Source organism: Dromiciops gliroides, chromosome 3 (genome assembly GCF_019393635.1).
Source record: "Dromiciops gliroides isolate mDroGli1 chromosome 3, mDroGli1.pri, whole genome shotgun sequence".
Classification (NCBI taxonomy): domain Eukaryota; kingdom Metazoa; phylum Chordata; class Mammalia; order Microbiotheria; family Microbiotheriidae; genus Dromiciops; species Dromiciops gliroides.
The window spans coordinates 522,348,505-522,365,301 of record NC_057863.1 but is presented as its reverse complement, the minus strand read 5'-3'; the positions used below and the strand labels follow the sequence as shown (position 1 = coordinate 522,365,301).

Below are 16,797 nucleotides of genomic sequence, written 5' to 3'. Positions count from 1 at the left end.
TTAATTTCCAAAATCTTAGCTAGCACTATGAATTATTTTCTTTCTAAGAGGCACAAGTTAATTGGATGGTCCTTTTGGCTGCTCCACTATTAAATTATTTTAGGAGGGGCTGAACCCAGGCCAGATGAATGGGGCAGCATCCATTCATTCCCTGGATATATGGAGAGATCATTAGACTTGAAGACCTGAATTCAAATCCCACTTCAGTTACTTACTAGCATCTTGACCCAAGGGAGAACATTGAAGGTAGCTTTGTGCCTCAGTTTCTTCATCTGTTAAATGAAGGGTTTGTGTTTGATGTTTCATAAAGAGCCTTCCAATTCTAAATCTATGAGCTTATGTGCCCAGATAAGGCTGGACATTCCCAATGCTCCTGTGCCTTGGGGCCCAGACAGAATGTCTGTGGAGGGTTTTCACAACATCTTATTAAATTCCTCAAAGATGACAATGCTTCCCCAATCCTTTCTGTGGACTTCAAACAAGAGCCAGATGGATGAGGCTAAGGATAGGGCAGTACTAAGGGCTTAAGATATATTGAAATGAAAGGTAGAGGAGGGATAACAGCCACCCGTTGTAAAGAAAGACGAAAATTCTAGCCCTGGAGTTCTCATCTTGTATTTATAAATTATAAAATCAGAAACCTAAACTAAAGTTTTCTTATGGTGACTCATGGATGTAGGTGATCCTGAATTCAAAGGCTATGTCAATAAAGGGCAAGCTCTAGTGAGTTAAGGAGCTGGAAACATTTCAAGAATTGACGTGATAATGAATAGTATGCCTGTGATCACAAGACTAAAGTAGCTAAATCTAGAGAGGTCTGTTACCAGGTTGGCCACAGGGCAATGGAATTGTTGGCCACAACTCTCAAAGACCAATTACTAAGTTATCAGGGCTTGCAATCTGTGATGATAAAGGGAACAAACATCGGAAGAAATCATTAATCCTTAAAGTACCAATGAAGAACCATGAGAGGTTAAAGCTAGAAAAGAATTTAGACATAATCCAGTTCAACTGCCTCATTTTACATTTGAGGGAACTGAGTGAACAGAAATGGCTTCTCCAGTATTGCAATTCTGCTTTGTCACAGAGCCAAGGTCAGAGCCAGTTCTCCCAACTCCAACCCTGATGCTTTTTCCATGGCACAAGACAGCCTTCTGTCACCTATTCCTTGTCATGTAGCCTACAACTCCTCTATAAATACATCCTATCCTTCCTTCCCCTTAGAGAGTGATTATTTGCCCCATTTCAGAGTTGCTAGAGTACAGAGAGCTAGAGGATACAGAACAGAAAAGCCCAGTGTACCATCACAGTACTGTAGGGAGGTGTAAACTGTGACTTCCAATCTTGTTTTTAAACCTCAAAACCACACCATTTCTTTCTCAGACCTTCATTTCTGAAAAGTAAACCTAGGCTGTTTGAGTCCAGAATCTATTTCCATGGGAAAGGGGGTATAAACCACAGTGTTGACATTCAGTGAGTCACAAGCATTAAGCAACTCTTCCTTCACATTGGAATTTGCCGAGAAGCAGACAAAGGAACAGGTCCATTCTTTGTTAATCATTACAAAAAGCAAATGGAGCCAAAAATAATGTTGTATTATAAAGGGTCTGATTCTCCATCGGGTGAAATAATACCACTCTTCTTCCTTGGGCTCCAGACCTTTGAACCAGCTCCACCCCTCCTCACTTTCTCAGGCACCAAAGTCCTGAGAGGTCATTTCAATGTTACCATTGAACAACTGACATTTGTACAACACCTAAAGGATGGTAAAATGCTTTCTTCATAAGAGCCCTATGAAGCAGAGACTGCAAATGTCCCCATTTTACTGAGGATCTAAGAAATTAAATGACTAGCCCATGGTTCTAAATCTAGTAGGTGTCTGAAGTGGGATTCAAATGGAGGTCTCCTGACTCCAAGTCCAGAAGTCCTCTTTCCATCCTACCCTTCTGCCACTCACATGTTGTTATGATTTGTCAGCACTTCAAGTAAAAGGCTAAGTTTGAAGAGATGCTGGAATTACCTGCTAAAAGGAAGCTTGAGGATTCTCAGTGGATTTCAATTATCTGTGCTATTCCTGTCTCTGTTATTGGAAGACACATTCAATTTACTGATAGAACAATCGATATACTCTCCTTCTTGCCAAAGACAATATTGTGACTTTTTAGTTGGCCTTATTTAATAAGTAACATTTTAACATGGCATGCACAACTGGTACACACAGGAAGCAACCTAGGTAGCCAAGGAAACCTCACACCTCCGTCTGGAGATGTCTACTGTCGCTGAGTCCTCAGTTTTGACTAAATTATTCATTAGAATCAAAAAGTTTATTGGAAACATGGAGAGAGAGAGAGCAAGAGAGAGCGAGAGAGAGCGAGAGCGAGAGAGAGATGGGCAGACATCAGACACAAACTTTTTTACTTGGCCAGTCAATAAATTGAACCAATTATTATCTTTGACACCTTGGAGAGAAACCCCTATGAAATGGAAGACAGTGATGATGATAATGAGGAGGAGGAGGAGGAGGAAGAGGAAGAAGAGGGGAAGGAGAAGAAGGAGGAGGAGGAAGAGAAGAAGAAGAAGAAGAAGAAGAAGAAGAAGAAGAAGAAGAAGAAGAAGAAGAAGAAGAAGAAAGAGGAGGAGGAGGAGGAGGAGGAGGAGGAGGAGAAGGAGGAGGAGGAGGAGGAGGAGAAGGAAGAGGAGGAGGAGGAGGAGGAGAAGGAAGAGGAGGAGGAGGAGGAGGAGAGAAAGAGGAAAAGAAGAAAAAACACATTTCACAATTAATATAATGCTTTATAGTTGAGTGTTGTTGTTTTTCTCACAACAAGTCCTTAAGGGAGAAAGTGAAATTATTATTATCCCCATCTTAGAGATAAGATAACTGAGGCTCAAAAAGATTAGTGACTTGCCCAAGGTCATATAACTAAAATTCACCACAGCTCCCATTTATAGAAAGCTTTAGGGTTTACAGAGGGCCTTCTCCACAAGAGACCTAGGTAATTTGAGTCCCTGCTATCTGTGTGACCTTGGGCAAGTCACTTAACTTACCTGGACCTCAGCTTCCTAAACTGAAAAAAATAAATGAGAATGTTTGACTGAATGACCTCTACAATCCCTTCCAGCTTTAAATGTAAGGTCATGTGATCCAATCCATAGAAAAATAAGGAAACCAAGGCTCATAGCAGTTAGTGACTGGGTCCTAGTGTCATGCAACTAATACCACCCACACCTCACATTTAGATTGTGCTTTAAGGAGGTGGATAGTGCCAATATTCTTAAACCCATTTTACAAATGAGAAAACTAAGTCTCAGAGAGGATAAATGAGTTGTTTAGGGACATATAGCTCATTGATGTTGCTAATAAAATTCAATCCCAGTTCCTTCAACTTGCACCGTGGCTACTCCCCAAAGTTTTCTGCTTTACACACACTCTTCCAATCACTCCAGTTTTATCTATTGAGAAAAAAGAGGATAACGGAGACAAATATCAGAACACTGACCTGAGACTTGAAGGTGCACAGACACATGCTATGGTCTCTAGATATCATCTTTTCATTTAACAACCTCAGATTAAAGAATCAAGAATTATTCAGTTTTGTGACCCCTAGTTCATTCTCTAGGACACTCTCCTTTTTTCCCCTTCTAGCTTTCTTCCTCAGTTTCCATGCAAGTCTAGTCTCTGGAACAAAGAATAATCCAATAAAATAGAAACCTAAAAATGAAGTACTAGAAATTATTTAGCTTGTCTTTATGGAACTTCTGGTGAATTTCTAATCTATCTGAGTTGTTTCAGTGACTAAGATATCCCTGCAAAGTTTCCCATTATAGTTTGCCTGGTACATCCAGAATTTCTGATTATAGATGTACCTAGTAGTAACACCAGAAACCCAAAGGGGAGGAAGTCCCAATAGTGACTTCAGAAGGAGCAGAATAGAAGGTTAGAGCAATGAAAAGCACCAAAAATAGCCTTCATTGCTGCTGTATTTCCCAATAAGAACTTACTACAGATGTCTCATGAGATTCTCCCCTTTCCAACTTTCCCACATCAGGTTAAGTAATCTTCCTAATATCACAAAGGGAGTATTAATGATTAAATTGTAACCTAGTGCTTGGGAACCAGGCTTCTCTTTACATTGGGTCATTTTACCTCATTTTATCCCTATCTTTTGCTAGCCCTTTGCCAACTTCCTCCTCCATCTGACTTGTCCAAAGTGTTGCCACTCTCAGAACATTCTGATACTCTTTCTTTTTTTTTTCTTTCTTTTTTTTTTTTTTTGCGGGGCTATGGGGCTTAAGTGACTTGCCCAGGGTCACACAGCTAGTAAGTGTCAAGTGTCTGAGGCTGGATTTGAACTCAGGTCCTCCTGAATCCAGGGCTGATGCTTTATCCACTGCACCACCTAGCTGCTCCTCTGATACTCTTTCTTACAGTACTTTTCTTACCTTGGTCTTATTTACACCATATCTCCCCCTTTCTTTGACTGTGCCCTGCTATGATACACATTTCACATTATTCAAACAAATAATTTTCTAAGAGAGAAATGTCATATCCCTAGATAGCCCTGCAGTCTGGATCAATCCATGAAGCCAATTCAATTTAATCATTGAAAGACTGGAGTTGGTGATTATTAGGGCTGAGATCATAGAACCATAGAATCATTGGTGATATTTTTGAAGCCATTTAATCCATATATGCCTAAAAAAGGAATCCTTCCTCTGAGAACATGGAGTAGAGGTTATCCAGTCTCTGTCTGAAGAAGGAGAGCCTACCACCTTCATAGACAGCCTATTCTATGTTTGGAAGTGAATTGGGAACTACAAAGGGCTTGGGATTAGAGTTTAAAGTTCAGTTAAATGTTTCCTCTTCACCAATTCACCCATCATTTATTTAGCAACCATTCTGTTCTGTTTTTAAGTTACCCAAATCATTTTGTTTGTGCTTTGAAAAACATGCTTTAAAAATATCATGAACTAACAATGAAAGCATAGGTCACAGAATATAAAGTTAGATGGATCTCAGAGGCTATTTCATCCAGTCCCCTCATTTTTACAGTCAGGGAAACTGAGGCCCAGGATGGTTAAATGCCTTACCCAAAGTCACACAGGTAGTAAAGCAGCCAAGGCTAGATTTGAACCTCCAGAGTCAATGTTCCTCCTACACTGAATATACAAGAATTCTAATGGTAAGGAACTAGAGGACTATAGCTTTAAAAAAATAGCTGGCCTTATGATTAAACATTTTTAAATACATAGCCAAAAGAAATTTATGGAATGCAAGTTGAAGGCTCTAAGAAGCCTCCAAATTATTTTCTTTATGAAAAATATCTCCTTGGCTGATTGTAAAGGTCTCAAACCCCTTCATTGATTTAGTCTTTGAGATATTAATGCCTTCCAATAGAATGCAAATGCTTCAGGTTAAGATACCATATTAAGCTGTTAGATGCTAGCACCTTAGAACAGTTTAATCAATAAAATATACCAGTCACCCTTGGAGAGAATAGGAAGGCAAGACTGGGGAAGGGGCACTAACAGGAGACCTTGGAGGATTTGCAACATAGACTACACCCATTTCCCACTTTTAGCCAAAATCTTATACCCTGGGACAAAGAACTAAAAAAAATAAATAAATAAAAATTGTATTTTTAAGACACCAAATCACAGGGCAAAATCTCTGTATCCAGTTTTGACCAATGAATTACAATTTCTCAGTCAGCAAGAGTTTGCTTTTTCAAAATTTCATCTGAAACTCATTCCTATAAAATACAATTACTTCTTTCCCAACTGAATGAATATGTGTTAGGTCCAGAAAATTGCCACTGCTTTCAATGCAATAATTCTTTTCTTTATCAGAATTGGACAGTTCATTTCTTGGCATCAAGCTGTTATTTTCTGAGATGAAGCCTTTTTCTTCTCTTTTCTGAATATTTCCTTGCCTTCACTTGCAAAACCTTGGATCATATACACATAAGTTGTGATCATACATCTATTTGTTCATCTAGTTTCTATGCGTTTTGAATTTCTAGTGAAACTTTCTTTGTCATTTCAGTTCCTTTTGTCCCATCCATTTGTGGGTTTTCAAAGTGACCATCCAACTTCAATCGAGGTAGTCTCCTATTTTGAGGTGTTTCTCAAGTCTGAGTGTAAGAATAAGCTATTTGGAAATAAAAGGACATATTCCTTTTTTTTATAATTATGTAATACTTTATTAAAAGCCTGATATTGAACACCAATATAACCAACTAAACTTGCTTAGTAACAATTTACATTTAAATTAATTTATTTCAATGCATAAAATATCATGTCTTTCTGTCCCTCTCTAAGTCCTCATTAGGAGTCATTGTTTTCTCATTCCTTCTCATGGACCATGCTTTTTGTATAGCAGCTAGTCCAGTGTCTTCTATTCTGGATCTAATGATTTTCCTTTGAATTACTTCACAAAGATATTTCAGATTAGCGTTGAAGCCACTTGAGAAACTGAGTTTCCAGCAACTCCCTGGAGGAAAAGAGGAAAACTAAGCTGAATAAATAATTAGAAACATAAAGGAAAATGTATATTTAAACTTCATCAAGTGAAGTACAGGAAAATAGTAGGGCTTTTTTTCCCCCCATTGGCCATAAAACAGCATCAATGGAAGGGACAGGAAGACCAGCTAGGGATAAGAGAATGGCAAGTGATTTTTTTTTCCTTTGAGTGATGCTTGAAAGACTGCTACAATATCTCTAATAGTCATTGAAGTAAGCTCCTTAAGAGCTTCAAGTAAATTTTCTTAGAATATTATCCATTCCTTAAAATCACAGAGTTAAAAAAAAAAAACATGATAAAAGAGAGCCATAAAATAACAATGCATAGCCCAAAATCCAGCTCTTGACCAAAAGGACCAAAGGATGGAAAACCAACTCATTCTGGTTTCTTCTTGAAGGTCAAGGTCAGATATTCTGAGCTAGCCTAATGTTAGAAGTACACATGCATGACCATTGCTATTGAAAAAAAAATTCTGCTCATCCCAAGTAATCCACACATGACTATATTATCTAGGGCTAGTCATATAGGGCTTTATGTAAAAGGTCTAAAAGAAAAGTTACTTTTATCCTAGTAATATTATGCATGGTTTTAGCTCTGTGCTCTCTATGATGAAAAACCTATTATCCTGCTCTTCCTGAGAGATGTTCTAGCCATTCTGACCTTGCAAACTGGTGCTAAGAAGGCCAGGCAATGTTCCTGAAGTGATGGACCTGGAAGCTAGTACATATAAGGGAGTAATGCCCAACAGAGACTGTGTACCCAATAGTCACCATCTATCATGAGAACTATTTCCCATAGAAACAAATCGGTACGTAGCAGTTAGGTTCCCAGGAGAGACTATCAAATCTGATTTCACTTATAATGTACCTGAATTAGAGTACTAAAGGCATAAACGTAAGTTCTTCATTTTAGGACCATTGCTGTATCCTGAATGAATCCCTCTTATGTAATCAGGAAATAGGTGAAGTTTTTGTCTCTGACATCCTTCTACTTTCTCTCTGGACTTGTTTGCTATCTATTACCGCTCTCCACAATTTGATTTGACAATCATTTATGAAACAGCTTTTATGAGAGAGACAGTCTCCTAAGACAGAAAAAGAAAACTAGAAAAAAACAACTATACCTTACCTGCCTTCAAGGAGCTTATAATATTTAATTAAATTAACCCTCTATACTTAGCTGGCCTCAGAAAACCAGCCCAAACTATCCTTCATATCCCAACCATTTGTCTATCCTAGTCATATTGCCATCTTCCTTGCAACTTCTTCCCAATTGATACAGCACCTCCAGACCAGACCAACAGAAAAAAATGCATTGTCTCTTGGGGGAGTTAATCTACTTAGCTTTCAAATTCCTGGCCTGTGTCAAGATGTCTTGACTGATGATTAAGTAAATACAAATTCAAGTAGAGCACTCTATTTTACCGGTCCCAAACCACTAGATCAGACTATATTTCATACCCAATTCAGCAATTCACATCATTGATTTGACCATTTGCCTTGTGACTACACCTCTCTTCCCCAACTCACCCTGTCCACACCCTTCTACTTTGCTCTGGACTCTGCAATCAAATCAATAGTACCATATTACTATTGTTTCTCAAAAAGGCATCCCAGTTGACACCCCTTTGGGTCAACTCACCATCTCTGTTATTCCTCAAACCTAGTTAATACAAAGCAAAGGGATTTGATGAAATGGCATAGTAAGAAAAATCAAAATAAAACACTTCCCTCATTAGCCTGGTCTCCACTATACCACAAAATATGAACTTCATCATTGTCAGTGGGGATAGTAGATACACATAGAAATCATGCATGAGGCATAGAGAGGAAATACTTGTAGGCAGGATACATGTCCGGTCATGTCTCTAGTGCTACCAAGACTGCTAATGTGTTCTGGCTATGTCATCAAGCTTCTCTTACTGGGACCCCTCTCTATCAGGTTTGCTATCTATGATGGGTAAGTTATTCTATTTGTTCCTGATAATCTCAAATTGTCTACTGGTAACTGCTAGACATTTTGTCTCTACTGGATGTTGTTTCCTTGGCCTCAGCTCAGCTAACGTGGGAGCTGCTCTCTTGGTTTCAGATATTCTTTTGGTGGCTGTTGATTACTGAATACATAGTACCTTTTGATCATGACTCCCTACTACCAATTTCTGAGATCATCTCTTTAGGGACACCCACTAACATGTAGTGACTCCAAAAAGATGAACCACTTCCCCTGAGGGACAGTCTGACAGTTCTTTAATCATATCCACCACACCCACCTAAAAAAATATAAAATGTCCCTGCGATAAGATTGTCTTTTTTTTTTTTGGATCCCTATATCTAGGTATTGGCAGGCTTCTGTTACAGAGAACTATCTACCTTGAGATTAGATATTCCCCAAATCTCCTCTAGATGAAGATGAAAATGAATTTTCAACAAAAGCTAAACTCAAGAGGCAAGGTCATTTTTCTCTGGTCACCTAACCCCCTAATCCTACCTCCACCAATCATATCTGTTAGCAGCAAAGCCTCCTTGCTTTGGTGTTATATTTTAGCCAATGTAAAAATATCACTGTGTCCCTACACTACATTTGGTGTAAATTAAATATATCCTTTCATTTATGCTTCTCACTATTTAGCTCATTTTTTTCTTCAGTATATCAAGAAAGTTGTTGGAAATTAATTTCCTAAAGTAGTTTCAAATATACTCTTTCCCCATATATTTCCCCAAAACCTAGCCCATAATTAAAGCCCATTCATGGATATTCTGGGGGTATTCTCATGGGTTTAATTCCAATAAAGTAACATAGCAGCTTGGGGTAGTAACAAGCAAAGTAAAAAAAAATTCTATCCCTTGGGGATAGATGAATAATGGAGATAATGTTTGCTAACATGTCTCTCACTTCTGCCATGGAAGTGCCCAGCACCTGCTGATTCCTGAAGTTAGCTAAGTTCCTGTCCAGTGATTTTTAGGGTGACATGCTTTTAAAAAACCAAGGTTATTGGAACTACAGTGACCAGCCTATAGATAAATAACTTAAGCAGTCTATATTCTTCCATCCAATGAGTCTACTACTGAGCAAATGCCCTAAGAAAGTAAAAAGCAAAAACAAAAACAAAGTTCCAAAAGACACCATAAAACATCCATAGCAGCAGTTTTTGTGTTAGTAAAGAACTAGAAGCAAAGTAAATGACTATTAATTGAGGAGTGGTTTTAAATCCTAGAATAGATGAATGCTATGCAATATTATTGTGCATTTAAAAGCTATAAATGTGAAAAATTCAGAAAATGTGGGGAGATTTATCAGAACTAATATAAAACAAAATACCTAATACCAAGAGAACAATATGAACAATGACTACAACTATGCAAATGAAAAGACCACTAAAAGAAAACTGAACTCTGAATAACTGAAAAGCCATTGAGGTCCCAAGGAAAATATGCTTATTGCCTCAGTGAAAAAAGTATAGAATATGGTATACATTGTCAGATACAATCACTAGCAGATGATTTTTTAAGTTATATATGTACAATCACATTAAACATATTTCTGCATTAGTTGTCTTGTGAAAGAAGAATCAGAGAACAAGGGGAAAACCTCAAAAAAGAAGGAAAAAAAACCAGCCCAAAACTAGAAACAATATGATTCAATCTGCATTCAAAATCCACAGTTCTTTTTTCTTGATGTTGAGAATATTTTCTATCATGAGTTCTTTGAAATTGTTTTGGATCATTGCACTGCTGAGAAGAGCCAAGTCTATCACCATTGTTTATCACACAATGTTGCTGTTACTGTGTACAATGTTCTCCTGGTTCTGCTCACTTCACTCAGCATCAATCTGCTTAAGTTTTTCCAGGTTTTTCTGAAATTTGCCTTCTCATCATTTCTTACAGCACAATAGTATTCCATTACATTCATATACCACAACTTGTTCAGTCATTCCCCAATTGATGGGCATTCCCTTGATTTCCAATTCTTTGCCACCACAAAGAGAGCTGCTATATTTTTGCACATGTGGGTCCTTTCCCCTTTTTTATGATCTCTTTGGGATATAGACCTGGTAGTGGTATCACTGAGTCAAAGGGTATGCACAGTCCAATAGCCCTTTGGGCATGGTTCCAAATTGCTCTCCAGAATGGTTGGATCAGTTCACAACTCCACCAACAATGCATTAGTGTTCCAATTTTCCCACATTTTCTCCAACATTTATTATTTTCCTTTTTTTGTCACATAAGCCAATCTGCTAGGTGTGAGGTAGTACCTCAGAGTTTTTTTTTAATTTGCATTTGTCTAATCAGTACTGCTTAGATCATTTTTTAATATGGCAATAGATAGCTTTGATTTCTTCATTTGAAAACTGCCTGTTCATATCCTTTGACCATTTCTCAACTGGGAAGTGACTTAATAGCAGATGATTTTGCTTACTTGGTTTTCTTTGTCACAAGGGAGAGTTCAGTCTGAATTGGGAAGTATGATGTAAAAAAAAGGATTGATATGATGTTCTACAAAAAGAAAAATAAATTAAGTCCTTAACAAAGAAATGAAAACTACATGAAGTATCATAAGAATTTTCCTGGTCTATTGTCCAATCCTAGTAATACTACAAACTATAAAAGCCCACTGGCCTCTTGAAGATTCCTAGCAAAATTCTAGAACACATTATTAAGGAAGTAGTTGGTAAGCATATGGAAAAGAAATTGGTTATTCCTACAAACTATCTATCATGAGTTCATTAAGAATAAGCCATGATTCTTTGGAACTATACCCAAAGGGCTGTGGGACTGTTCATACCCTTTGACCCCATGGTAACACTGCTAGGTCTGTATCTCAAAGAGATCATAGAAGAGAGAAAAGCACCCACATGTACAAAAATATTTAGAGCAGCTCTCTTTGTGGTAACAAAGAATTGGAAATCAAGGGAATGCACATCAATTGGAGAATGGCTAAACAAGTTGTGGTATATGAATGTAATGGAATACTACTGTGCTTTAAGAAACTATGAGCACAAGGAGTTCAGAGAAACCTGAAAGGACTTAAATGAACTGATGTTGACTGAGAGGAGCAGAACCAGGAGAATATTGTACACAGTAACAGCAACATTGTGTGATGAACAATGGTGATAGATTTGGCTCTTTTCAGCAATACTATGATCCAAAACAATTTCAAAGAACTCATGATAGAGAGTGTTCTCAATATCTAGAAAAAAGAACTGTGGATTATGAATGCAGATTCTACTTTTGGACTGGTTTTTTTCCTTCTTTTTTGAAGTTTTTCCCTTGTGCTCTGATTCTTCTTTCATAAGATGACTAATGCAGAAATATGTTTAATGTGATTGCACATATGTAACCTAAAAAAAAGAATAAGCCATGCTGAATTATCTTCACTTCCCATCCTTGTTACTGTTACAAGATTGGCAGGAAACAATGGTATTTTTGAAAAAGACAGTGAATTTGGAATAAGAATACCTGTGGTTAAGTCTCCACTGAGTGGCTTTGGAAAGATTATTTAGCTTCTAAGAATCTGAGATTTATCATTTGTAAAATGAGTAAAGTAATGCAAACTCTACTTCCTTCCCTGTGCATTTTAGACATCAAAGGAGATATTGTTTCAAAGAGCTTTGCAAATTCTATCCTTATATTTAAATGACAGTTATGAAAACAATTGGATGTCATTAATTAAATGCATAGAAGTCTTGCATGGGGAGCTACTTCTAAATGACCAAAGTGGTCTTGCTTTGAGGTTGATTTTATTGGCCCTATAAATGTGTTTTATTTGTGAAATATTTCATTCTTCTAGCTATGATGAAGTAAAAAGGAAAATGGAAAAAGATTACCCAAAGAACATTGAAGAAGAATTTTCAGGAATAATTGGCAAAGTAGATGCTGCTGTTGAAGTGAATGGTAAGTCTTATCAAACCTGAGATAGATACCATTTCAGAAAAAAAGATATCTTTTTAGAGTAGGATTTCAGGGGTTCAATGAATTTGGATTGAAAACAATACATATGTATTTCAATAACTGGTTTCCTTTGCAATCCTATGTATTTTATTTTATGCATTTAAAAACACTATTTGGAGAAGGGCTCCATAGGTTTTGCCATAGGGATTGATAACAAAAAAGATCAAGAATCCCTGTCCTATAGAAATCTTTCCGAACCTGAAACTAGGCTCTGCTTCAAACAATACAATACTGGTTCTTAGACAGAGTTTGACACATTATCTAAAGCTATCTGGCAAGATCACTAGCATGCTGGAATCTTCTCTTCAACACAGAATCTGGCTTGACACTGCTGCTCTGTCTCTGCTTCTGGAAAAGTTCAAAAGGGGCCAATTCATTCAATATGTCAACCAATATTTAATTAATGTGAACCATGGTAACAAAGTATAAGAAAGTATGAGTTGATAGCTGAGTAATGGACTAAGAAAATAAGGAACCTTGCATTTGAACCCTGCCTCAGACACTTAGAACCTATGTGTCCCTAGCTAAGTTACTTAGCTTCCTTAAGTCTCAGTTTCCTCATCTGTAACATTAATGTAATATTACTTGAACTACCCACCCCAGGGAGTCGTTTTGAGAAAAGTGCTTTACAAGCCTCATGTTATATAAATTCACATTATTATTAGACATAGGCCCTGTCCCTAGTTGGAAATACTCATTGAAACTGCTTTGATTTTCCCACTTTAAAAAAAATTATTATACAGCATCATTTATTTGGTAGGAGAGAGGGGAAAGATTACTCAAAAATGAAGATGTCACACCAAAAAATAGCAATAATTTTTAAATTAAATGTCCATCAGAGAAAAATTTAGCATAAATGTAACAATTTAAGGACAATACTGTACAAAACACTGAATAGTCAGTCAACTAGCATCTATGAAGCACCTTATTTATTTTTGGCTAGGCAAAAAAGGTCATTCTTTGCCTCCATTCTTACATAGCCTTAATCATTAAATGGGCATTGCCTCAGACAAACTGAGACCTGGAAAAGACCTTAGCTTAAAAAGGCCAAGGTCTTCCACCTCATCCAGGACCATCTCCAAGTCATACTGATCTATATCTTGCTCTGGAGGAGAGAGTGAGGCTGGTGACTTTGCACAGCCCTTCCTCACTTAAATCCAATTCACTACAAGTCATGACATCGCCTCCTGATGTCATGGTTCTCTTTGAGAATGCAGGACAAACAACAAGAACAACTATGTGCCAGGTACCATGCTAAGCTCTGGTGTTATATAGAAGCAAAAAACAATCTTTGCTCTCATGGAATACACAGTCTAATGGGGAAGAAACATGCAAACAACTACATACCAAAATGATACATACAGAATAAATAGGAGATAATCAACAAAGGGAAAAGGCACTAATATTAAGGGAGATGAGAAATGCTTCTTAAAGAAGGTAAGACTTCAGCTGAGACATGAAGGAAAACTAGGAAGCCAGGAGGCAGCAATGACAAACGATGTGACTCCAGCATGGAATAGCGCAACTCAGCATATTTGGAGTCCATGAGCCTGACTTCAGAAAAAACCCTGGTTTCGTTATTTATTATCTGGGTGACTTTAGGCATGTCACTTCCCCTCCCTGGGCAAGTCACTCTCCTCCCCTCAGTTCCTTCCTCTCCCAAATGATAGGGTTATACTAGATAATCTCCCATTTGGAAAGATCAATTATTCTGGAGCAGCAAAAGATTTCATTTAAAGGGTAAGACTAGAAATGGGTCCTGAACAATAGTTAGGACATGGTTAGGGAATGTGTGAGTGGAATAGATTTTATTGGGGTTATAGCCAGGGGAAATCAAATGAGCAGAGGCACAGAGTAGAATACAGTATAAGCTATAATATAACATATATATGACATAATATATATAATAAAATGATAGAAGATATAGATGATAAAAGGGACTATAGGGAAAGGGCTAGAGAGTTGTTCTATTTGGCCCCAGGCAACTGAATGAGGAGCAGTGTATGGAAGGTGCAAAGAGGTGAATTTAGGCTTGATGTCAAGAGTTTTTCCCGACAATTAATGCTGCCCCCCCCCAATAGAATAACCTGCCCAGAGTGGGTTCATCCTGAGGGGAGGTCTTCAAGCAGATGCTGGTTGACCACATGTCAGGTATTTTATAGCAGCAATTCCTTTCATCCATGGGCGGAAATGTTTGGCCATTGGATCCTTAAATTCTGTAATTCAAGGACTATTTAGTTTTTTACTTATATCCTCAGAATCTAGCAGAGTATCTGTTATGTAGTTCAGTTCAGACTTTTTCAGTTGTATCTGACTCTAATGGCCCCATTTGGGGTTTTCTTGGCAAAGATACTGGAGTGGTTTGCCATTTTCTTTTCCAGCTCATTTTGCAGATGAGGAAACTGAGGCAAACAGGATTAAGTGACTTACCCAGGGTCATATAGCTAGTCCAGATTTGAACTCAGGAAGATAAGTCTTCCTGATTCCAAGCCCAGTGCTCTTTCCACTGTACTACCAACATGCTGGCATGTAGTAGGCATTTAATAAATACTTGTAGAATTGAAGTGAATAAAGGCTATATTACTTCTACTATGGTATGGAAAGGGAACATTGGATAAATCAGTCATACTGGATCAAAGAGGTCAATTTGGAGAATAATAGGATGAGGTCAGATTATGATAAGCATGAAAAGTCAACCTAAAAAGTTTAATCAAGGTGCCACCTGACAAGTTTTCCATTGCCCGCTGAAGTAGTACCACTTTTAGAAACATTACTAATTCTCTTATTTGCATACTCGTAAACCATTATTTTTGTTGTTACCAAAGTTTCAATTTGTCTTTTTTAGGTTACATTTACTTCTTTTCAGGACCAAAAGCCTATAAATATGATATAGAGAAGGAAGATGTGGTTAATGTGGTTAAATCCAGTTCCTGGATTGGTTGCTAAATTAGCACATAAAGTATGAAGATCACTGGAAAGAGCTGACGGCTGGATCGTGTGAATAGAAGCATAACATAGGGTAGAATTCTTCCTGGAAGGGGCCAACATTTTAGAGGCCGCTGACTTACACACTGGGAGCAGGAAACTGCTCAGTGAAACGGAAAACTGTCTTGTCAAGTCCATCACCATCACTAATTCAACAAGTTCAATCCATTTCATATTCAGTTAACTTATCATATCATTTTAGTGATCAGAATGAACTTCCAAACTCAACACCTCAATTTTCCCTTCCTCTTGGGCTTTACTAAGAATTTTTGGTTTGTTATTTCTTATCAGGTAGAAGGCCTCTTAAAGATATCCTGATAAATATGACATTTTCTTTGACTGGAAAAATTATTGGCTGCATTGTCAACACTATTTTTGTGGGCAATCAACATTTGCGGTGTTGCAATTTGCTATGAATTTTTTCAATTTCCTGTTACTATTAAAACACCATACAACCAAACTATGATGTGGTTGGTTTGGTTTTTTGTTTTGTTTGTTTGATTGCATTTCCAATTTGGTGTTTAATGCTCTTTGAAATAGATAAGGTTAGGCAAAGTTATGAATTGCCATATTGGACCAAGAAAGACACCTTGTAATGGGAAATCTTTTCAACTAAAGCCAACAAAACATTTCCTCATTTTTTCCTTTCTGTTAGTGTTGACTGGCTTCTAGCAAACTATATTTGTAGTGTGTGAATTATGTACTTAAAGAGAAGATCAGAAGAAGGAACTAGAAATGTTTAGACTAGAGAAGAGATGACTCAGAGGGAACACAAAAGCTGTCTTTGAGTATTTGAAGGACTGTCAGCTGGAAGACATTGGATTTAGACTTTGAGAGAACTAGGAGTAACAGGGGTTAAAATTGCAAAGGAACGGGGCAGCTAGGTGGTGCAGTGGATAGATCACCAGCCCTGGATTCAGGAGGACCTGAGTTCAAATCTAGCTTCAGACACTTAATGCTTACTAGCTGTGTGACCCTGGGCAAATCGCTTAACCCCGATTGCCTCACTAAAATTAAATTAAATTAAATTGCAAAGGAACAAAGTTGGAGTTGATAATCAAAAGTGAAATAAGCTATCTGGGGCTAGGGGTAGAGAGAGTAACATATTCCCATCAATAGAGATCTTCAAAGGCCAGCTAAACTCTGGTATGCTAGCTAAGAGATTCTTCTAATAGGTTGTCCTAGATGGCCCACCAAGACCAAGGCCACTTTGAAATTCTGTGATGACAATAGATAGAATCATAGAAATATAATCCTGGCAAAGACTCCAGGAGAAAGTGGGGCAATAGAAAGATCTGATCTGATGTCAAAGGGTTATGGCCCAAACCTGCCTCAGATGTTTAC

The 16,797-nt window shown here is 37.6% G+C and overlaps 1 protein-coding gene across 1 annotated transcript in view; it reads left to right on the top strand.

Annotated features, from left to right (window-relative positions):
* Nucleotides 1-15,414, top strand: part of MMP20 (matrix metallopeptidase 20) — a 55,704-nt gene extending 40,290 nt beyond the window's left edge. The window contains exons 9-10 of the mRNA XM_043996819.1: nt 12,308-12,411; nt 15,314-15,414. Coding sequence (XP_043852754.1) covers nt 12,308-12,411; nt 15,314-15,414 — 205 coding nt within the window. The remainder of the gene's footprint in view (nt 1-12,307; nt 12,412-15,313) is intronic.
* Nucleotides 15,415-16,797: the final 1,383 nt, after the last annotated feature.